The 22,695-nt window shown below is 41.1% G+C and overlaps 2 protein-coding genes across 6 annotated transcripts in view; one reads left to right on the forward strand and one right to left on the reverse strand.

The window, feature by feature from the left end:
• The window catches only part of pomt2 (protein-O-mannosyltransferase 2), a 25,953-nt gene extending 16,556 nt beyond the window's left edge, over nucleotides 1-9,397 (reverse strand). Inside the window, exons 1-6 of one of the 4 annotated variants that reach the window (XM_002938863.5) lie at nucleotides 9,057-9,306; nucleotides 5,789-5,873; nucleotides 2,822-2,926; nucleotides 2,010-2,118; nucleotides 684-792; nucleotides 331-490 (exon numbers count right to left, since the gene is read on the reverse strand). In XM_002938863.5, coding sequence (XP_002938909.2) covers nucleotides 331-490; nucleotides 684-792; nucleotides 2,010-2,118; nucleotides 2,822-2,926; nucleotides 5,789-5,873; nucleotides 9,057-9,265 — 777 coding nt within the window. In that variant the 5' untranslated portion in view covers nucleotides 9,266-9,306. The other 3 variants (XM_012969186.3, XM_031892365.1, XM_004917056.4) reach the window with 3 other exon arrangements.
• gstz1 (glutathione S-transferase zeta 1) overlaps nucleotides 9,366-22,695 on the forward strand; it is a 19,384-nt gene continuing 6,054 nt past the window's right edge. Inside the window, exons 1-5 of one of the 2 annotated variants that reach the window (XM_002938867.5) lie at nucleotides 9,366-9,462; nucleotides 13,778-13,829; nucleotides 15,764-15,831; nucleotides 16,666-16,746; nucleotides 21,558-21,683. In XM_002938867.5, the coding sequence (XP_002938913.1) occupies nucleotides 9,445-9,462; nucleotides 13,778-13,829; nucleotides 15,764-15,831; nucleotides 16,666-16,746; nucleotides 21,558-21,683 (345 nt within the window). In that variant the 5' untranslated portion in view covers nucleotides 9,366-9,444. Of the gene's footprint in view, nucleotides 9,463-13,404; nucleotides 13,523-13,777; nucleotides 13,830-15,763; nucleotides 15,832-16,665; nucleotides 16,747-21,557; nucleotides 21,684-22,695 lie in introns of those variants that run through there. The other variant, XM_004917054.4, reaches the window with a different exon arrangement.

The raw sequence follows: 22,695 nt of genomic DNA on the forward strand, positions 1-22,695 counted from the left end.
ATCCCTGTGGTATGGTATGGAGTCAGCAATTAATTGTACAAATCACGGTTTTAACCATTGTAACCATTAAGTTTTTGGTTACTTAACAAAATCCCTCCTAATCTGGCAGATTTTATTATGAAAAAAAAGTGATGTGAAAGTGAAGCAAAGCCAATTGGCTTTGCTTACTACAAGAATCTGTACAATAGGTCCAATTTAAGTGGCAGCATATATTAGTCTAAAACTGTATTCATAATAAAAAAAAAAAAACACACACACAGCTTAACAGAAAATTTGTTTGAATAAAACCTAAAAACTTAAAAATGAATAACATTTTGCAAGCAGACTTACCAATGTCAAAGTAAGGTCACCCAATAACTTCCAAAGCTCCTTTGCTGTATTAATACCAACCAAGGTAACTATGAAAAGGCCAACAAATTTCACCCCGAGAGCACCGGCTAAATTCACACCTGTCAAGCTGAGCCACATCCACCAAACTGAACTAAAGGGCCTAGAAAGACCAGGGATAATAATTAAATTTAACTAGTTATGTACATACCACATGTGCAAAACATTACGTCATTCTTTTTGCCAATATCAACACTTCATGTGCAAGGTTGTCACCTCTATTTCCACCACCACATGCTAAAATGGGACCTTTACTTGGCTAAAGCAAATAAGGATCCCTTACACTGCTTACTCACCTGTCTGCACAGGAGTGAAACTTTATCATGCTAAGCAATGCCCCAAGAATGAAGAACATGAGGATAGGATCCAACAAAATGTACTGGGACAGAGTAATGCACCCTGTGTCTGAAGAAAAAAATAAATCAGAAAGGTAATTTTAACAAACAAAATCCAAGGACATTTCACAACTGACTCCATATTGGAGACTGTAAGACCACCCTAAGATTGCAGACCAAGTGGCTTTACACAAAATGACTACACAGAGCTAATAAAAACATGCCCATAGCGCTACACATAAATCCGAATCTTGCACTAAAGACAGAATGCAGAACAATCACTCGGATGGTAAATATTTGTTGTTTGCTTGTATATACAAAATTATATACAAAAATACTACAAAACTGTATTCACCGATATTTAAGGGGAGATTTATCAACATTCAAATTTGAGGGTTTTTGTTTTATGCTAAAACTCACAAACTTGAGTGAGAGTTTCCAAAACACAAATATTCAAGATATATTAAGTGCAAAAATATGCAGCATCTAAAAGCTGGCGGGTTCATGAAAAAGTCAATGGGCAATTTCCTAGACAAAATCCAAGAGTTTTTCTTTTCCAAATTAGTTGTTTAAATGCATTTTTACTGCACTGAAATGTTTTTTCATGATCAAGTTTTTGAAATACAAATTTTTTTTAATGAGTAAGCATACATTAAGTTTTTTGTTTTAACTAAAGAAAAAAATCACAAGGACGTGTAGGCACTCTTATTCAGCAATATAGATTGTGCTGTGCCCAACAAATTATCAGGAGCAGTTTTCTAATGCTCACAATATTGTCTTTTGGGATATATAGTCTTATTCTGCCATTTTATCCAGAGACCCTCCTTTAAATGGGTTTTCATGGCTTAAGTTAGGTATCAAAAACTACTAACAATATGAACATTTGTAAGTCATTCAAATGTGGTTCAGCACGGTGTGCGACAGTGAGGAGGCATGGCCAATTCCACCCTGCATTTTTTCTGCAGATTTTTGCTACTGCTGGTAACCTGAGGGGCACTGCCACATGAGAGAATCTTTTTAACTTGCCCCATGGTAGGAGTGACCATGTTCCTTATGAAACAATGTTCTTACACTTACAGTAACTAGTTTACAATTATATGAAGATAAATCATCCTATTCTTCAGAGGAACTTCCACTACATGGAAATTTTAAATTTGAGTCAGATTTCTCTACAGAAACCTTATGTACTTTCTGCTGCCTCCATATTTTCCCTAAAGCTTTGCCCTTGTAAGGGGAATAAATAATGAAAATCATCATTACTTGAACATCATTTGCAAACTCACTTACCAAAGATAATTAGTGCTGCTGCAAGCAAAGCTGCAGAAAGTGACTGTGACAGCTCCAGCACAATGAAGAAAGAGAAGGGTGCAAGAAAGGATCCCAGGAAGGAACAGAACTGTAGTGGTAACAACAAGTGCATTAATATTTCTTCATTCAAGCTACCAACAATCAAGTGGCAAACCTCCAGCTACTAAAAGTCAAAAGGCCAGAATTGCCCATCAAATGCCAATGTACAGATGCGATTGGTCAGAAGCCATTGTTCAGATAGTACCATTCACAAGACTACATCTTCACCACCATCAGCTCTCTGACTCAAGTGAAATGTTAAAATGGGTCAGCCACAACATTCTACTGTCATTTGTCACAACATCAACATTCATTTATAAGGCAAACTTTAAACCAACCATGTAAAAACTAGTAACAAAGCCACAAATCACAATTAGCTAAACTTAAGCTGCGGCTTGGGTTATTGGTGAAACAACAGCAAGCCCAATTGCTTTAGACTTACTGCTACTAAATATTGAATATGTTATAGAATTTTGCATCATACTGAAATGGAAGGTGAGAAGTTTGACAAAAAGAGAAGCGGGAGCCAGAAATAGCGCATTCCTTGTTCTCTAGACACCCAATTCTAATATCAACAAAGAAGATATGATTTGTAGAACAAGGTACACTAAATGCAAAATCTATGCTGCAGGCATATTTTGTTCTCATGACATGTTTTGAGATATGGCTCTTGGGGTTCAAGCACTAATATCAAGCTTTTGTGAGTAGTAAGAATATAATTTATGAATACGATCTAAATTACTGACTCTTACCCCTCTCATGCCCAAGTAATTATGAGTCTCATAGCTCTGTCCTGGCCTCTGGAAGGGAAAGGAACCATTGTAACCACTCAAGTAACCAGCAAGTCCAATAAGCATCTACAAGAAAAGCATGGGTTAATGTAAAATTCAGTGTTTTGCTACAGAAATAATTTTTTCTATTAAAAACAAGGTCATTAAACATAACTTTTGTCACATTAATGACAATTGAAAAAAAAAATAGGTGTACATCTTACTCCTGATCAACAGCAAACAGAAAAGCAGAATTGAAAGGAGAAGGAAAGGTATTTTTACATGTTACTGCTAATAGATTAAACACAATAGTGCAATAACGCTATATTAATTCTGCAGAAAGCTTTACCATACCTGAGTATACAGCCCCAGAAGCTTCCAGCTGCCATTTTAGCTTGGTCTCAGTAACTTCTGTGCTGCAGCTTTAGCTCCTGGTAGCTTATATTACAGCACAGTTGGGAGGGGGAGAGAGGAGCAAAGTGAACAGACTCATGCCGTGCTCTAAAGGATTTTTCTGAGAGATGAAGTCTGATACTGAAGAACATATGTACACAAAAGAAGAAAAAAAATACTGAGTTTTGTTTGATAGAGGACTCAGTGAAGCTTTTCTGTGAGTGCTTATCCCTGTATTTGCATAGACCTCTCTCATATAGCCTATTTATTTTTTTACCTTTCCTTCTCCTTTAAGGAGTAGCACACCATGAGAAATTAGTACAATAAGAAATACCAGGGCACTGAGACTCACACAAAAAAAATTGTTAATGTACAAATGCAGTTCAGTTGTAAATTGCTATACTGTAATTGCTATTAAAAACTATATCTTTTGGGGGGGTTTTTTTGTCTGTGAAAGAATGCAGCAGAAGCCAAATTAATAAACATGGAGGAAGAATGTATGTCCTACATTGTTTTGAGAGTCAGAACCAAAATTGAGTGCAGAAAAGAGAAATAGATAAAAAGACACTGATTTGCAATTGCAGTTGCACTTACAAACTAGAAAGGGAAGTTTAAGAACAATTTCATGTTGCCTTGAAAAACTTTAAGTTGCTGAATTAAATCTGTGCAAAGTTTGGGGACCCTGGTTTTAATAGTGTCTAAATAGCAGCAATTTAAATTTCCCCACTGGAAAGTCAATGAGTGACATCTGATTGGCGGTTGGTGGAGCCATGCACTTTTTCGAACCAGACACTGCAGTTAACCAGCGATTAACTGCAAAGTTTAGGGACCCTAGGATTAATAGTTAAAGAATGGCAGCAGTTTAAATTGAAACCAATAAAAGTCAATAGGTGAATTGTGATTGGTGGTTGGTGGGTGTGCCAACTTTTTCTAACCTTGAGTCGAAGTCACCCAGTAACAAACTGCAAAGTTTGGACACCCTGGCATAAATTGTGTGAGAGTGACAGCATTTTATATTTAAACCAATCAAATTCAATGGATGAAATCTGATTGGCTGTTAGTGACCCAAGCCATTTTTACCTATTTTTCAACTGCAGTCCCCCAGTGACCAACTCTGCAAAGTTTGAGGACTCAGCATTTTACATTTCACCATTGAAAGTAAATAGGTGAAATGTGATTGGCTGTTGGTGGCCCCGCCCACTATCTAACTTTGAACCGCAAATACCCAGTGACTAATTTTGCAAAGTTGAACAGCATTAGAATTAATACTTAAAAAATGGCATCAGTTTAAATATAAACCAATGAAATTTAATTGGTGGAAATGGATTAGCTGTAGGTGGCTCCACCCACTTTTCCTAACCTTTAACCCCCAGTGACCAGCTGTGAAAAGTTTAGGGACACGGGAATTAAACGTATGAGAATGGCAGCAGTTAAAATTTCCCCAGTAAACAATGAAATAAATGTGATTGGCTTTGGCGGCCCCGCCCACTTTTTCTAACCTTGAGTACGTAGTCACCCAGTGACTGACTGTGCAAAGTTTGTGAACCCTGGCAACAAACCAATAAAATTCAATAGGTGAAATCTGATTGGCTATTGGTGGCTCTGCCCACTTTTAAAAACTAAAACTGCAGTCCCCTAGTGACCAACTGTGAAAAGTTTGGGGACCCTGGTGCTAATACTGTGAGAATGGCAGCAGGTTGAATTTCCCATTTAAAAGTCAATAGGTAAAATCTGATTGGCTGTTTGTGGCTTTGCCCACTTTTTCTAACCTTGACCCACAGTTACCTGGTGCCTAACTCTGCAAAGTTTTGGGTACCTGGTGTTATTACTGTGAGAATGGCAGCAGGTTGAATTTCTACCACTTTTGGGCATCCAACAATGTTTTCATTCAAGCTGACCTCATGACTATGTGATTCAAGTTTTAGGAGTGTAGCCTCAAAGCTGTAAGATTGACAGCCGTTTCAATTTCCCCATTAAAGTCAATGTGTGAAATTTGATTGCCTGGTGTTGGCCCCTCCCACTTTGGGTCATCCGACAAATGTCACTGTTTCATTCAAGGTGACCCATGATTATGTTATTCAAGTTTTGGGAGTGTAGCTTCAAAGCTGTAATGCTGTGGCAGCAGTTTGAAAAATTTTCCTGTCAACGTCAATAGGAAAATTGGGGTGTTCGGAGCAGCACCACAAAAAGACGGGGGGTTGGATTGTTTACAAAAGCACAAGCAACTTGCTCCGCTATAGGGCGAAGAAGGGTGGAGAGCCTGGGGGTTGTACCCCTAAAACTGTAGGAGGAGTAGCGTTTAGAAAATGGGGGGAGCTAAGAAGAAGAAAAAGCGTAAGAATAAGCTGAAGTGGAAGAACAGTATGTTGGGTTTTTCAACCAACTTGGAAATCAGTGAAAATGTTAATGTATACTGATAAAGTATAGAATTACATTTTTTTTTTCGGGTGGACATCCCCTTTCCAATTAATTCATTTCACTATGCAGCACATTGTAAACCATTTTAGCTTTAGGTCTGATGACCTAAAGAAACAAGAAACTCAGTTTAACTCTTACCTTTCCAAGAGGAGGATGAACATCAAAGAAAAAGGTCCGGTTTATGTAATAACTTCCCATCTTTCCAAAATGGGTCTCATCCCAGCTAAAACAAAGCAAAAGCACAAACTGATTAATTTACAAAAAACTGAAGCACAGTACAATCCTAAAATCAAATAATCTACACCAGGTGTCCTGCCGCTGTTACAGGCTTAAAATAAAGCAACAAAACTTTACTAATGAAGAATATGGAAAATACTCCATATTTAAAGGAGAAGGAAAGGCTAAGTAAGGTGCAAAAATGTTAGGCACCCCAAGTGACTTTAATCGCTTACCTTTTACCCCGGGCTGGTGCCCCTGTTAGGAGAAAACTGCACCAGCCCGGGGTACCTGCGAGCGCTTCCTTCTTCCTATTTTGCGCAGTAGAGTGAAAGGCTAAACAAGAAAGTCGGCTTTTCACTCTACTGCGCATTTAGGCGACAGAAGAAAGAGGAAGGAGGAAGCGCTCTCTCAAGGTACCCCGGGCTAGTGCCGTTTTCTCCTAATAGGGGCACCAGCCCGGGGTAAAAGGTAAGTGGTTTAAGCCACTTGGGGGTGCCTAACATTTTGGCACCCCCGAGTGACTTAGCCTTTCCTTCTCCTTTAATGTAAAACACAAGCAAAGGACCACACAGTAAAAAAAGCACTGAATCCAGGATATGGTTTGGGACTCAACCCTTTTACAACCTCCTAAATTATATACTTTTTCTCAAGCACCTCTCCTAATTCCTTAAACCAGGGGTGGCCAAAATGTTGATCGCGGACCACCAGAACATCCCCCTTGGATTTCTGGTGGACCACGTCGAAGCGTACATACTTGGGGAGGAGTCAAAAGTAGATTGCCTGGGGAAAAAGTCTGGGCACCCCTGCCTTAAACAATGTTCATTAACCAGCCATGTAAATATAAAGTCTTTTTAACTGGATAGAGTAATAAAAGTAAAAAAAAGTGCTCTGAACAGAAAATTCAGCTCTTTTTGTGCAGAAAGGGCAAGTGTGCCCTCCAACTAGACCAATTGCAAGTCTGAGAATGTCAATGTCGACATAATACTAAAAGTGAATTCTTAGATAACAATGTAAAGATTGAAAACAAATAGGCTCAAAGAAACCTATGATTAACCTCTTTAAAGCAATTTAAAGGGGAAATAAAACTCTGATGTTACAAATTGAACTAAATTCTCAACAGTTACAGACAGCATGCAGAAACAGCATACTGCATTGCACTGTTTACTATTGACATTAGGTGTCATTAGGTGTGTAGGGAATTGTGGAATTTGGAGGATGCAGGCTGAGGACAGTCGACTAGTGATGAGTAAATCGGTCCTGTTTCGCTTTGCCGTAGAGAAATGTAGAAAATACAGAACATCAACAATTTTTGTTGATGTGCGCAACTTTTTTTTTGTCGCAACTAATTTTTGCACCCGTTTCGCAAAAATATCCGGCAATTGCGAACACGAAAATTTACCACAAATACACGTCTGATGAAAAATTTCGCTCATCACTACAGTCGACTAGTGTTACATTGAGACTCAAAAAAAAACAAAAAACAAAACAAAGTAGTCAGCCATATCACCAGGAGAACAGGGGGCAGGGGGGCAGGCTTAGATAACTGTTTCAAACCACATTATCACAATAATTGACATATATTGTAAATTTGCTTGAAATTATGTTTACTTTTGAAAAAAGTCGTATTTGGGTGGAGTTCCCCTTTAAGAGGAACACTATCAAGACTGGCGGTGAATGTTTCCACCCTATATTTTATTAATAGAATTCAGAAAGACGAGAAGAGAGCAGAGCATGCCAGTCACTGACACGCAGAGGCTACTCTCCTTGCAGAGGGCTACTCTCCTTGCAGAGTGCCACTCTCCTTGCTAGCCCTCCTTGCAGAGTGCCACTCTCCTTGCTAGCCCTCCTTGCAGAGTGCCACTCTCCTTGCTAGCCCTCCTTGCAGAGTGCCACTCTCCTTGCTAGCCCTCCTTCCAGAGTGCCACTCTCCTTGCTAGCCCTCCTTCCAGAGTGCCACTCTCCTTGCTAGCCCTCCTTCCAGAGTGCCACTCTCCTTGCTAGCCCTCCTTCCAGAGTGCCACTCTCCTTGCTAGCCCTCCTTCCAGAGTGCCACTCTCCTTGTTAGCCCTCCTTCCAGAGTGCCACTCTCCTTGCTAGCCCTCCTTGCAGAGTGCCACTCTCCTTGCTAGCCCTCCTTGCAGAGTGCCACTCTCCTTGCTAGCCCTCCTTGCAGAGTGCCACTCTCCTTGCTAGCCCTCCTTGCAGAGTGCCACTCTCCTTGCTAGCCCTCCTTGCAGAGTGCCACTCTCCTTGCTAGCCCTCCTTGCAGAGTGCCACTCTCCTTGCTAGCCCTCCTTGCAGAGTGCCACTCTCCTTGCTAGCCCTCCTTGCAGAGTGCCACTCTCCTTGCTAGCCCTCCTTGCAGAGTGCCACTCTCCTTGCTAGCCCTCCTTGCAGAGTGCCACTCTCCTTGCTAGCCCTCCTTGCAGAGTGCCACTCTCCTTGCTAGCCCTCCTTGCAGAGTGCCACTCTCCTTGCTAGCCCTCCTTGCAGAGTGCCACTCTCCTTGCTAGCCCTCCTTGCAGAGTGCCACTCTCCTTGCTAGCCCTCCTTGCAGAGTGCCACTCTCCTTGCTAGCCCTCCTTGCAGAGTGCCACTCTCCTTGCTAGCCCTCCTTGCAGAGTGCCACTCTCCTTGCTAGCCCTCCTTGCAGAGTGCCACTCTCCTTGCTAGCCCTCCTTGCAGAGTGCCACTCTCCTTGCTAGCCCTCCTTGCAGAGTGCCACTCCACTCTCCTTGCTAGCCCTCCTTGCAGAGTGCCACTCTCCTTGCTAGCCCTCCTTGCAGAGTGCCACTCTCCTTGCTAGCCCTCCTTGCAGAGTGCTACTCTCCTTGCTAGCCCTCCTTGCAGAGTGCTACTCTCCTTGCTAGCCCTCCTTGCAGAGTGCTACTCTCCTTGCTAGCCCTCCTTGCAGAGTGCTACTCTCCTTGCTAGCCCCCCTTGCAGAGTGCCACTCTCCTTGCTAGCCCTCCTTGCAGAGTGCCACTCTCCTTGCTAGCCCCCCTTGCAGAGTGCTACTCTCCTTGCTAGCCCCCCTTGCAGAGTGCTACTCTCCTTGCTAGCCCCCCTTGCAGAGTGCTACTCTCCTTGCTAGTCCTCCTTGCAGAGTGCTACTCTCCTTGCTAGCCCCCCTTGCAGAGGGCTACTCTTCTTGCTAGCCCCCCTTGCAGAGGGCTACTTTTCTCACCACACATGAGGCGGTTCGGACAAGCGGTAGAATCGAGTAAAGAAGGATAAAAGTGCTACAAGCAGTGCTGCATTCCAACTGTTCCGGGCCCGTTGCACTGTGTTCCGGAGCTCAATGCTCGCCCGCTGCATTTTCCTTCTTTTTTCTCTTCTATTTGCTTCATTCTTTCCCAAAGCCGAACTCTGCTCAGCCAGCCCAGACTGCGGCATCAGTTCAATCACTATAGCAACAAACACCTAGCCACCTCCTTACGCACCGACACGTTACTCATTTGCCAGACGATTGGGCCAGTGTAAAAGACTGACAGCTCGGACTCTTAGCAAAGACATATTGTAGACAATCTTCTAAAAAAAAGGCGGGGCAAGAAAAGGTTACGCCTACCCACAACATGGCGGCGCTGGGAAAGGTATGGTTTGCACGTGTGCAGAAAGCTGCATTTCTATTGGTCAGTAGGGGTGCCACGTGCTTGTAATCTTAGGGTGTATTGTTTTAATATAGAGCAGTATTACGTGCTGTGTGAATAAATGAGCCTTTTAGCATATGGTGGAACAGAACCAGCGAGTTGTAGTATGCCGATAGCTTTCTATTAGCGTGGGTGGTCACACTAAGTATTACATAGTAAATGTTACCTCTTAACATGTGACTTATCAAATGAGGGACTTAGACCACACACAGTTTTTAGTGCCAGTTATGTTCCACCCAACACAGTGCACAGGACAAAAAGTAGTACAAGGAAACAGATACAAAAGCCAAAATGAGAATTACCCTGAAGTTTCGGCACAAAAGCTTTTCTCAAGGGGAAAGTACTTACTTTTCTGTGTTGTTTTAAATGTATAAACAAAGCTTTGTTATATAGCCACTGGAGGGCTAGTGCCTACGGTAGCAGCTTTAAGGGCGCAACCCTTAGAGGCCTAAATTGTACATAAAAATCACCGCCACTAGCCAATAATTCACTCTACCATTTTAAATTTTATTCTTGAACCAACAAGGGCTGAGCTTTCAGAAAGAGCAAGCACTGCACATTAGAACTGCTTTTAGGTAACCTATTGTTTCTCCTACTCCCATGTAACTGAAGGAGTCTTAATCTAGACTTGGGTTTGTTACTATTAAGTGCTACTTGCTTGCTACTTGCTACTTTCCCATTGTTCTGCTGATTGGCTGCTGGGAGGGGGTGATATCACTCAAACTTGCAGCTAAGCAGTAAAGTGTGACTGCAGTTTATCAAAGCAAAGGTCACATGGCCATGGCACCCTAGGAAATGAAAAATGAATGAAATATAATATGTCAGTGTTTTTGAAAAACAGATTTCAATGCAGGATTCTGTTTGAGAAGCACTATTACAGGAGAAGGAAATGTAAAACCTAAGTAAGCTTTATCATAAAGGTCTATGTAAATACAGCCATAAGCACTTACAGAAACGCTGTTAAAAGAAATGATTTCTTGTCACTTTGTTTTCCTGTGCCAGAGGCACGCAGCTCTCTCTCCTGCTCCCCCCTCCCACAAGAATGCTAAGAACTCCCTCCCCCAACTTAGGAATGTGTGAGCTGAGCCAATCAGCAGGAAGCTTCCTCATAGTCTTACAAACTGAGCATGTACACAGGTCTTGGTCTTGGTGCAGGAGCGTGGCATTATGGGAATTTTATTTACAGAGCTCAGCGTTTTTTTTCCTATGAAGCTTCTGATCATCTGACCGGGAGAAATATGGGGAGACTTAAGGGCACTATTGAGAGAACTGAAGGTATGCCTGCAGATTGAGATTAACTCTTTATTAGCCTTTATTATCCTTCTTCTTTAACTGATGTTTTCCCACGACAGTATTACTTTAAGGTACCAGCGCCCGGACCCTGGGCAAAATTTAATTGGTGGGCCCCCACTGCCCCAAGAAATTTGTGATAGAGTAACTAAGAGCACACTAAGTTCAATATAGTAAGATAGGCAGTAAAGAAATATAACATGCTTACTGAAGTAGACATGATCCCCAGATGTTTTGCCACCCTGGACCAAATGACAAAATGGTGATTCCACAAGAAAAAAGGCAAAAAATTGTATGCGCATACTGTAGAACACTTCCAAGTGCTGGATACTTGATTAAATCCGGGTAGGGTGGGGTACCTAATTCGTAGAGATCGGTGCATGTGCAGTATAGCAGGTTCTTATGCACATGTGCCAGATGAGGGCTGAGGGGCCAGGCAGCTCTGGATACTGGGCCCTTTTTAAAGATTTTTTCAGGGGGGTTGTCTGTAGTGTTTAACAGCAACCCTGTTATAAGATGTTTGTACTGACATTAGAGGGCACCCTTTCCAGCAAGCCAGATAGTATCATTGTCACTATGGTTTTGATACAGCCATGTGAGCAGATCTGACAGCCTTACAGTTTGTAAAATAAAGCCTACAGCAAAAGCTTTCTGTGTGTGTGTGGGTCCAAACTTTACAGTAATACATTGTGTCTGTTTTAAAATCAGACCATATGGATTTACCTGGTGCTGTTTGGTTAAAATTAAATATTATTGTCTGGGCTACAGAGTTTTGAAGCCCCAATGTCTAAAAATTAAAAAACAGTACAAAATAAGCCACAACCCTGGTTCACTTAACCATAATTAGATCAAGTTATGCACATATCCACCCCTGACTCAAAATAATTTTTGAGTAGACCTCCCTTTTTTAGGGGTATGTAGATGTCTCCAGAAGTGCTGCATTGCTGTCAAAGATATCCAACTCAGATGCACCAGAGATGACAGAAATGAATACAGATAGAGAGGAGATGAGTAAACTCTTCATATCTTTGAACCAATATCTACAAAGGACAAGGTCCAAAAGGGAACCATTTATCTGCACCAATCTATATGGCAGTCCGTAATTTTAATGTTTAGTTTTAATATTCAGTTCTGTGTATTTTTAAAGTTATAGAATGTTTAGCTGCAGTAAAGAAGGTAATTAATAATTTTTAAGTTGAAAACTGGTTGCAAAAATAGATAAGTGAATAATTGCTGTTTGTCTGCTATCTTTTAAAATAAATTAGGTCTTCATGAGGTATCCCTTTACAGGGTTATGTACTTTTTTCCAAACCAATCTTCTGTACTCAGCAGATTACCATCTGAGAACTAACACGACTTTTTGTTTGTAATTCACAAGAAAACACATTAGGGACACAGGCTTAATGGGCTCTGTAGAAACAGTTGTCATTTAATAGTGCAGCATTTGCTAGCAAGACAACAGTACTATTATCTTTTTGTATTTTTGTTTATACTCTCCAAGGGACTATTCAAACTAAAAACTGCAGTTATGCTTTAGGGCTCTGGCACACGAAAGAGTTTAGTCACCCGCGACAAATCTCCCTTGTTGCGGGCGACTAAACTCCCCAATATAACATCCCACTGGCGATTTACATTTTCACTTGTTGCAGGCGACTAGACTAAACTCCCTTGTGTGCCAGAGCCCTTAGATAAGAGGCAATGCAATTGCCTTGCCTCAGGTGACAATTTACTGGTAGCAGCAGAACACCACCCCTGGTAATTTTAAGGAAAGAAACACATTCTGGGACTTCTGTACAGGCTTAAAGCAAAAGGAAAGGTACAATCACTGAGGGGTGCCAAGATGTTAGGCACCTCCCAGTGATTGTAATCGCTTACCTTATACCCCGGGCTGGTACTCCTGTTAGGTGAAAACAGCGAGAAAACCGATCTTCCTTCTTCTGTGTGCACGCAGTAGATTGACAGGAGGGTAGCTGCAACCTAACAGGGGCACCAGCCCAGGGTATAAGGTAATTGATTACAATTACTGGGGGTGCCTAATATTTTGGCACCCCCCAGTGATTTTACCTTTCCTTCTCCGTTAAAAAATGCCTATAAATAAAAGCGGCAGAACCAAGAAGCCGGCAGTGTAAGGTCGCAGGCTGGGAGGGCAGATAAACTCTTTAACGCTTATGTATGTAGTTGAATTACACTTGCAGTGCCTGCATCTGGGCCAACTCAATAGCTCCGGGTGCAGCCACAACAATAAGATTTTTAAAGCATAGGGGAGGATTCTCGACCTGTATTTATATGCAGAGTGAGAATTGGCCGTGTGGCTTGAGCCTTACACATGGGTGTTTTGTTTTTGTATGTGTATGTTTGAAATTTGTTTGGGCCTCCCTTGCACCTAATTGCCCAAAACCTTGCATTTAGAAAATAAGCCAGGAGTAAATAAGTGTAAATGCTAACTACATTTCCTTATTCAGTCGATGTACTGCCTATTCTTTTGCTAGTGCTTCCTGGCAGTAATAAAATGTACTGCCTGTTCTCTTCCTAGTGCTCTCTGGCACTAATAGATTCCACATGGGATAAAGTCTATCTAGGAATTTTATGCTGTGTCACAGTTACACTAGTCTTGGGCGGGTCTTCACCTAGTTTCCAATTGGCTGATTGCATGTCAAAAACCAGAGCATGTACAGAAACCCCCGTCACCTGAAACATGGAGCAAGCTCAGAAGGTAAGCAGTGCACAATGTTATCTACATGCAGGGTTATTGCACTGAGCCAAAATGTAAGGCAAAATAGTACAGAGACAGAAAAATATATGAGAGTGAAAGAGAGAGAGCGAAAAGAAGTAAACAAAGAGAGAGATTTAAGGATACAAGTTCAGCACATAACATGGAACGTATGGAACGTTGCTGATCAGTGTTTTGGAGAATTAACTGATGCTTTTTTCTCTAATGTTTTTTTCTTTATTTTCCTCTCCTCTTTAGCCTCTCCTGTATGGATACTTTCGCAGTTCTTGCTCATGGAGAGTACGGATAGGTAAATTAATATCATTTAATTTGTCGCAAATTCCAGACACACAAGTATAATAGGCAGTATAAATGCTAAAGATATCTAAATTGTCTGAGGTGCTTTGGAGCTTCAGGATTTGTTGAGGCTCATGTACACCCTTTGACACAGTGAAAGCTTGGAGCTCAGTTTGATTAAAAGCTTGGAGCTACCACTGCCTCCGGGCCGTAGCTCCAATCTTCAATCCGCACCGTTCAATTTTGCTGAAAGAATAGGGAGCACATGTCAAACAACAGAAATGATGCCAGGCAGACTTAGAAAATATTTGTTGAAGCTAATTTGTGACAATATCTGCGCACAGTTAATTTTGGCACATCAGACACAATTGCATCAAGAGCCTCACCTCTTTGCAACTGCAATAACGGACATACATTTGCCCTTTTATCTTTTCCTCCTGCAAAAAAATGTCACAAAATATAAACCTTTAAATTAAACATATGTCAATGCTTTCTGGTCTGTATGTAACTTTGTTTTGGTGATTTTAATAAATGTTTTTAGAATATGTTGGGTAAAGCCTGTTTAAAATTAAAGCTGATTGAAAAATTAGAGGTTGGATGTCAGTGGCATAACTAGAAGTCTATATGTTTGGGAACTAGATTTTAGCCAGGGCCGCCTCCTTATTTCTCCAGCTCCCTTACCCCAGTTACTACTAACTTAATGCTCATCATCTTGACAATTCATGTCCCTTTATCCTTATACATTATTATTTCTTTCTGCTCATATTGTAAAGACCATTTTTTGTGCCTGTAGGACCCTCTGGGTTTGCTGACCTGAGAAAGGATAGCAGCTCTTGCATCCCCTGTAGTGATGTGTATTTTGAATAGTAGTACAGGTATAGGACCCGTTATCCAGAATGCTTGGGACCAAGGGTATTCCGGATAAGGGGTCTTTCCGTAATTTGGATCTTCATACTTAAGTCTACTAAAAAAACAAAAAAACATTAATTAAACCTAGTAGGATTGTTTTGCATTCAGTAAGGATTGATTATATCTTAATTGGGATCAAATACAAAGCATTGTTTTATTTTTACAGAGAAAAAGGAAATCAATTTTAAAAATCTGAATTATTTGATTAAAATGGAGTCTATGGGAGATGGGCTTTCCATAATTCGGAGCTTTCTGGATATCGGGTTTCCGGATAAGGGATCCCATACCTGTATTTGTTAGTGTAGAAAAACTGTGGACAATTGTTTTTGTAGGTCCCAGACCAGAATTTTAGAACGACTTAGAACGATAAGGGATCCAAAGAATAATTTAGTACATTGTAACGGAATGGTTGATGGTAATTTCGGGAGACTAATTCAGTGTTGTGAATATGTGAGCTGTAACTGGACCACAGTCCATTATAGGCCAGTCAGAACTTATGGGCATAAATGGAGATTTTCTTAGTGCAGGTTTCGTCATTATGTCACTCCTCTGACTAAGTGCTTCTGTTCTGTTGCAATAGGAGGTACAGGTATGGGACCTCTTATTCAGAATACTCAGTACTTGGCGTGTTCCAGATAAATTATCTTTTTGTAATTTGGATCACCATATTTTAAGTTTACTTAAAAGCATTTAAACATTAAATAAACTCAATAGGATTGTTTTGCTTCCAATAAGGGTTAATTATATATTAGCTGGGATCAAGTACAAAGTACTGTTTTATTATTACAGAGAAACGGGAAATTGAAATTGAGTTATGAGTTTTTTTATTTAAATGAGGGGATAGGGGATGGCCTTCCCATTATTCAGTGCTTTCTGGATAGCGGGTTTCTGGATAACATATGCCATGCCTATATGCAGTTTGAAAGAACATTGTGTTTTGCTACTTGCCTGCATGCTTCTGTTAAAAACGGGAGGAATAACAGTGAAGTTATACCAAATAAACTTTTACCTACTCAGTGTCTGTATTTGTTTCTGCAGCTCTGGCTTTCAAGGGCATTGAGTATGATCAGCAGGTCATTAATTTAGTCAAAGATGGTGGAATGCAGGTAATCACTTCAGAATGTGATGTCATGATGTATGTATAACTGTGTTTTTGGGCATATTAATATTGTCAAGTAGATATTGTCAAGTATAAATAACACACACTATAGAGGAGAAGGAAACTAAGTAAGCTTTATTAGAAATGTAAATACAGCCATAAACACTGACAGAGACAGTCCTCTATCAAAATAAACACAGAATGTCTTTTCTTCTTTTGTGTACACATGTTTTTCTGAGTCAGACTTCCTGCTCTCAAAAAAATCCTTCAGGGCATGACAGGTGTCTGCTCAGTTTGCTCCTTTCTCCCCCTCCCTTCTCTGCTCCCACTCCCACCTGTGCTGTGTAATCTGAGCTACCAGTAACCAAAGCAGTAGCACGGAAGCTACTGAGACCAACCTAAAATGGCAGCTGCTATCTTAAACAAACAAAGAAAGGGAGCTTCTGTGGCCTTTTACTCTGGTATGGTAAAGCTTTCTACAGAATAAAGATAGCATTCTAGCTTTCACTATTGTGACTAATCTATTGCCAATAAAATGCCAATATGCCTTTCCTCCTCCTTTTCATTTTATCCTATGTATAAAAAAATTCCCACTGACTTCAAGGAACACTTTCAGAATTCTACACCTGACAAAAACTTTCTTGGGAGGCTAAAGAGTTGGCAAACACAAAAGTTATCTAACAACCTGTAACATGGAACCACAACAGTGCAAGAATAGAATGTACCTTTTCCATGTTTATTTTAAGTCTGAAGGCATAAACTCCCTAAATTGATTCAGTTTGGGAGTGAGTATTAAATTTGGAGGTATGCTAACCACTCTGTCCTTGGGTCTTTGTTGCAGTTATCTAATGAATACAAGCAGGTGAATCCTATGCAGCAGGTGCCAGCTCTGTGCATTGATGGCGTGACTCTGAGCCAATCGGTAAGTCAAAGAATATATGCATTATTGATGGGGTGGGGTTCAAATAACCCAAATTCAATATGTCTGAAATATGAAATCCTGTATGGTAAAATGGAAACTTGTATGGAAAATAGAAAATATAGAACCAGTGGCTGAGGGGTACTGCAAATGGCCACTAGGGTCCGCAGCAGGGATTCAGGGGCTGTAGGGAATAAGGCCAAAATCACAAAGAGCATTGTCTCTGCTTCTCTTTGCCTGCATTTTGTAGGCAGTTGGAAAGAGGTGGATCCACTCTCTACACAGAGCACCAAGGAGATTGGCCAAAAATGCCTTCTTTCACATTTTTGGGTCAAATTTCACTCTGCTCCATAAAGCTACACTCAGGCCAAAGCTGTGACTGTAAATGCAGCTACGCTGAGCTATGGAACAAAATGCAGACAGAGAAAAGTGGAGCCTCTGAGTGTCTTTGGCCTAAGAAGGAGACTGACAAACAGGCAATCAGGAGTAAACAGTGAAAAAAGCTTTTAGTCAGGCTGGCAGGGCAGCAGGAACAACAGGCATAGCATGCAGCTCAGGACCAACAGACAAGGTAGCTGGCTCAGTACCAATAGGCAAGGTAGCCAGCTAAGGACAAACAGCTAGCTGAGTTGGCAGGTCAAATATCCGTAGCAGCTACAGCCAAACAGTGCTGGAGCCCATTTGGCTCCAGAATCAAGGAAAGAAGATACTTGAATCAGTATGAGATTTCACTCATGGTACATGTAAGCAAAGTGTGACTTTATAAAATGAGAATACAATCTCACGCAGGTATTTTTTTCCCTGTATGCAATCAAGTAGATGGAAGCGCATGTAAAACAAAAAACATAATCTAGTGCAATAAATTATTTTTTTTTTTTGGGGGGGGGGGGTTTACCTGGCCTGGCTTCTGTGGTATAGGCACAGAGGTATAATACCACAGCACAGGGGCAGACTGGAGGGAAGCCGACACAGGGTCAGCTGCCCCCCACCTGTCTGGCTGCTGTGCTGCCTATGTTTGCTATACCCTGCCTGACCAATGCTGCTTGTGTGCCATGCTTTGCCTGCCCAAGAAGGTGCTGTCTGTAGGAGGCGAACCTGGCAGGGTTTGTTCTGAGAGGTTTGTTAGCATTTGGAAAAAGTCATTATATGGTGTTGGTGAGTAATTATATGCTGGGGGTTGCTGTGCTATTCTCAGGAGAGTAGGAGGCATATGGATTTAAGGGTATGACATAATATACAGTGCTTTGCTAAAGTATTTTTCATGTTTTGTTACATTCCAAACATTAATTTAAATGTTTCTTAATGTTATTTTATGTGATGAATCTGTACAAAATAGTCCAAGTTGGTGATGTAAAATGAGAAAAATATTTCTAAAAAAGAATAATAAAAAATTGAAAATTGGCACGTGTATATGTATTCACCCCCTTTGCCATGAAGCTCCTAAAAAGTTCTGGTGCAACCAATTACCTTCAAAAGTCACACCATGACAACCAAGATGCTCTCCAAAGAAGTCAGGGACAAAGTTGTTGAGAAGTACAAGTCTGGGTTGGGTCATAAAAAAAATCCAAATCTTTGAGGATCCCCCGGAGCACCATCAAATCCATCATCTTTAAATGGAAAGAACATGGTACTACAATAAACCTGCCAAGAGAGGGCTGCCCACCAAAACTCACAGACCGGGCAAGGAGGGCATTAATCAGAGAGGCAGCACAGAGACAAAAGGTAACCACAAAGGAGTTGCAGAGTTCCACAGCAGAGACTGGAGTATCTGTCCATAGGACCACAATATTATGCATTATGGAAGAGTGGCCAGAAAAAAGGCATTACTTAAAATAAGAAGGCACTTTTGAGTTTGCCAAAAGGCATGTGGGCGACTCCCCAAATGTATGGAGGAAGGTGCTCTGGTCAGATGAGAGTACAATTGAACTTTTTAGCCACCAAGGAAGATGCTATGTCTGGAGCTGGGACACTGGTCCAAGTCAAGGGAAAGATGGATGGTGCTAAATGTATGTATGTATGTAATAAATACAATAAATAAGTATAAATACACAGGGAGTAAGTGCCATGTGGTATGAGACACAGTAGGAAGGAGGTCCCTGCCCTGTAGAGCTTACAGTCTAAGTAGTTGGGTAACATACAGGGATATTCTTGAGCAAAACCTGTGTCAGTCTGCCTTTCATTTGAGACTGGGAGAGAGATTCACCTTCCAGCAGGAAATATAACCCGAAGCATACTGCTGAAGCAACACTTGAGGGGTTTAAAGGACAAGGCAACGCAAAATATAATTTTTAGCCTAATAAAAGAAACCAAAATTCTAAGCAGCTTTGCAATATACATTTATTACAAGTTTGTAATGGTTTTTGAGTTATTTGTATTTATAATTGCTATTAGAAGCAGTGTTTGCCTGTGCTTTCTATTCTCTGCCCTGGTGGCTCAGACTGTTGAAACATTGTAACACAAGGCTGCAGACTGACAGACCTGTATTGCTGGAGAAGCAAGACCTTTGCAACATTGTTTAAAATGTAACAACCAGGAGTTCAGCAAATTCTGCTTTCTATAGCAATTACATTTACAAATAATATTTAAAGCGTTACAAATTTTTAATTATTTCACTGGATTTAGAATTATGTTTTCTTTCATTATGCAAAACATTATTTTTGGTGTTGACATGCCCTTTAAGGGGAAACATTTAAATGTGCTGGAATGACCTAGTCAAAGTTCAGACCTCAATCCAATTGAGAATCTGTAGTCAGACTTGAAGATTGCTGTTCACAAGCGAAAACCATCCAACATAAAGGAGCTGAAGCAGTTTTGCCTTGAGGAATGGGCAAAAATCCCAGTGGCAAGATGCGACAAGCTCATAGAGACTTATCCAAAGGGACTTGCAGCTGTAATTGGCACAAAAGGTGGCTCTACAAAGTACTGACTTTAGGGGGCGGGGGGGTGAACAGTTATGCTGCCTGTGTGTGCCATACTCTGCATGCCCTATGCTGCTGTGTGTGCCATACTCAGTCTGCTCTACCCTGCCTGTGTGTGCCATTCTCTGCCTGCCCTATGTTGTCTGTGTGTGCCATGCTGTCCCTGCCTGTGCCATACACACAGGCGTCATCGGCAGGTAGTACACACAGTGAAAAAATGCTGGCTGGTGTGAACACTGCAGAAACTAAAAGGTGTGAACAATACAGGGGATTACAGCCTGAATCTGAGGTGTGAACAATGCAGGGGGGCAGTTAATCTCAATACTGATCCCATTTAAAGTTTACACAAAGGTAAGCCATCAAAACAGTCAGACAAGTGGGGGGCCACACAGAGGGGGGGCCACCAGTTGGACAGCACTGGTCTAGATGGTGAGACCAATATATAATTCTATTAAGGATTGCTGCCCACTGGTACCAGATATAATCTGGGAGTGCCAGACCTCCTGCTGTTTTATTCCTGTGCAGTATGTTGGTTTTGATTCTAGAGGTGGCCAGCTGGGTTGCCTAGGGCGCCTGGCACTGAGCACTGAGCTATCGGATCTTACCGTGTATGATGGCCACCTTTAGTGTTATCACATATAGATTACACATTCAAATAGGCAGTAAAAAGTTCCTATTTTTCTGTGGTTAAATTGGGTCAGGCAGTTATACTTACATATATGTTTGTTTTTCACTCCAGATGAAGGTTTCTGTGTGAGACTGAAACGTCGAGTAATAAACCTTTCTATTTTTGCATTTACATTTTGCTCACAGTTCTTTAAATCCTAGGAGTGCTGTCCTTGTTCCAGTACATATATTTAAAGGGATAATGTCATGATTTTTATGGTATACTTTTTATTTCTAAATTACACTGTTTACATAGCAAATAATTCACTCTAACATTTAAAATTGTATTCTTCAACCAACAAATGTATTTTTTTAGTTGTAATTTTGGTGTGTAAATATAAAAAAATCTGTTTGTGTTTTTGAAAAACGGATTATTAAATGCAGTGATATAATTTTGAAACCACACTGTTTCTGGTACACAATTTGTGTGGTGTAGAAAATTATAAATAATAATAGTGCACTTTGTTCATTTTTTTTTCTATTATGTCTCAACAAGTTTAAATTTTATTTTGGGAGCATTCTGGTGATTGGATATATGCCATTTGCAAGTGAACAGAGCACTGTGTTTACTTGCAATGGTGATTGTGGACTGACTGAAATTGATTTTTGGGTTCTAATATTCTGCATATAGAGAGCAATTTTCCAGATTTCCCTAATGCTAATTTAAAGCTTAAAACCAATGTTTTTTTCTTCTTGTAGAACTTTGGTGTGAATATACCAGACAATATCTAAAAGTTCATAAACACCAAGTAGCTTTTGACACTATATTCCCATGGGTTAAATACATGCAGTTTAATTAAAAGGGCCATGAAAGATTAAATACAAAACTACCTTATCTTTGATATTAGTACAATTATAGCACCTGTTATCCAGGAAACCCGTTATCCAGAAAGTTCCAAATTACCGGAAGGCCACCCCCATAGACTCCATTTTAAACAAATAATTAAAATTTTTAAAAATGATTTCCTTATTCTCTGAAATAATAAAACAGTACCTTGTACTTGATCCCAACTAATGTATAATTAGTTCTTATTGGAGGCAACATAATCCTATTTGGTTCATTCAGTGTTTAAATGATTTTTTTTTGTAGACTTTTGGAGAATCCAAATTATGAAAAGACCCCTTGTCCGGAAAGCCCCTGGTCCAGCGCATTCTGGATAACTGAGACTATAACTTTATAGTTATTTTCCACCTTTGACATTTTTCTATTATTTTTCATTACTTGTTTAGCTTGCAATAATTGAATATCTTGAGGAAACTCGCCCTAACCCACCTCTACTTCCACGTGATCCCAAGAAACGGGCACAGGTTCGCATGATCAGTGACCAGATTGCATCAGGGATCCAGCCTTTGCAGGTACAAAATGTCAAACTGCTTTACATACCGTATATACTCGAGTATAAGCCGAGTTTTTCAGCACTAAAAATGTGCTGAAAAAGTAACCCTCGGCTTATACTTGAGGCATGGGCAGCTACACGTTACCTTCTGTCTCCTGTCTGGCAGAGTTAACGTGCTCCTTGTCCTCAGTTCTCATGACGTGGCGTCCAGCACTTCCCACAGCGCAACACCTTCGGAAATAACTCTGACGTCTCCTCGGTCTCCGGCCCTCGTTACCCCGGCAACAGTTACTTCTGGCTCCTGTCTGGTGCAATGTGTAGAGTTAAAGCGCTCCTTGCGCGCACCCCAAACCCCCAAATTTCTGGCTCCTGTCTGGTACAACGTGTAGAGTTAAAGCGCTCCTTGCGCGCACCCCAAACCCCACGTGGGGTGCACGCAAGGAGCGCGTTAACTCTACACATTGCACCAGACAGGAGCCAGAAGTAACTGTTGCCGGGGTAACGAGGGCCGGAGACCGAGGAGACGTCAGAGTTATTTCAGAAAGGCATTTCGCTGTGGGAAGTGCTGGACGGCACGTCATGAGAACTGAGGACCGGGTAGGTGTATACAAATATGTACAGCGCAGTTACACTGCCATCCCAGCTAACATGGAGATTCTGCTTTTATAAGCAGCCTGGTAGTGCTGGCTCAGCAGCAAACAAATCAATGGGGGATTAATAACTTTGGCATCAGGCTTCATTTTTACCAGCCAGGGGGCAACCCTAGTGGAGATGTGGCATAGGCATACAATGTATAGTGAAGGAATGCTAGGTGAGGGTAAGGTTGGGGGAAAGACAAAGTCCTGTCCTGATTTCTAAATGTGTAAATCCTTATTGGCAGTTTTGGCCCCAGCAGCTCAGTTTTCATAAGGCCAGGCAGGTTTCAATTCTAGACACAACAGACAGGTCCTGGACAGAGAGAGGTGAGAAAAGGTAAAACTGGGACTAATTGAGAGCTTAAATTGGTGATCCAGGGGCTAAGTTTAAGGGTA

This window comes from Xenopus tropicalis, chromosome 8 (assembly GCF_000004195.4).
Source record: "Xenopus tropicalis strain Nigerian chromosome 8, UCB_Xtro_10.0, whole genome shotgun sequence".
Lineage (NCBI taxonomy): Eukaryota > Metazoa > Chordata > Amphibia > Anura > Pipidae > Xenopus > Xenopus tropicalis.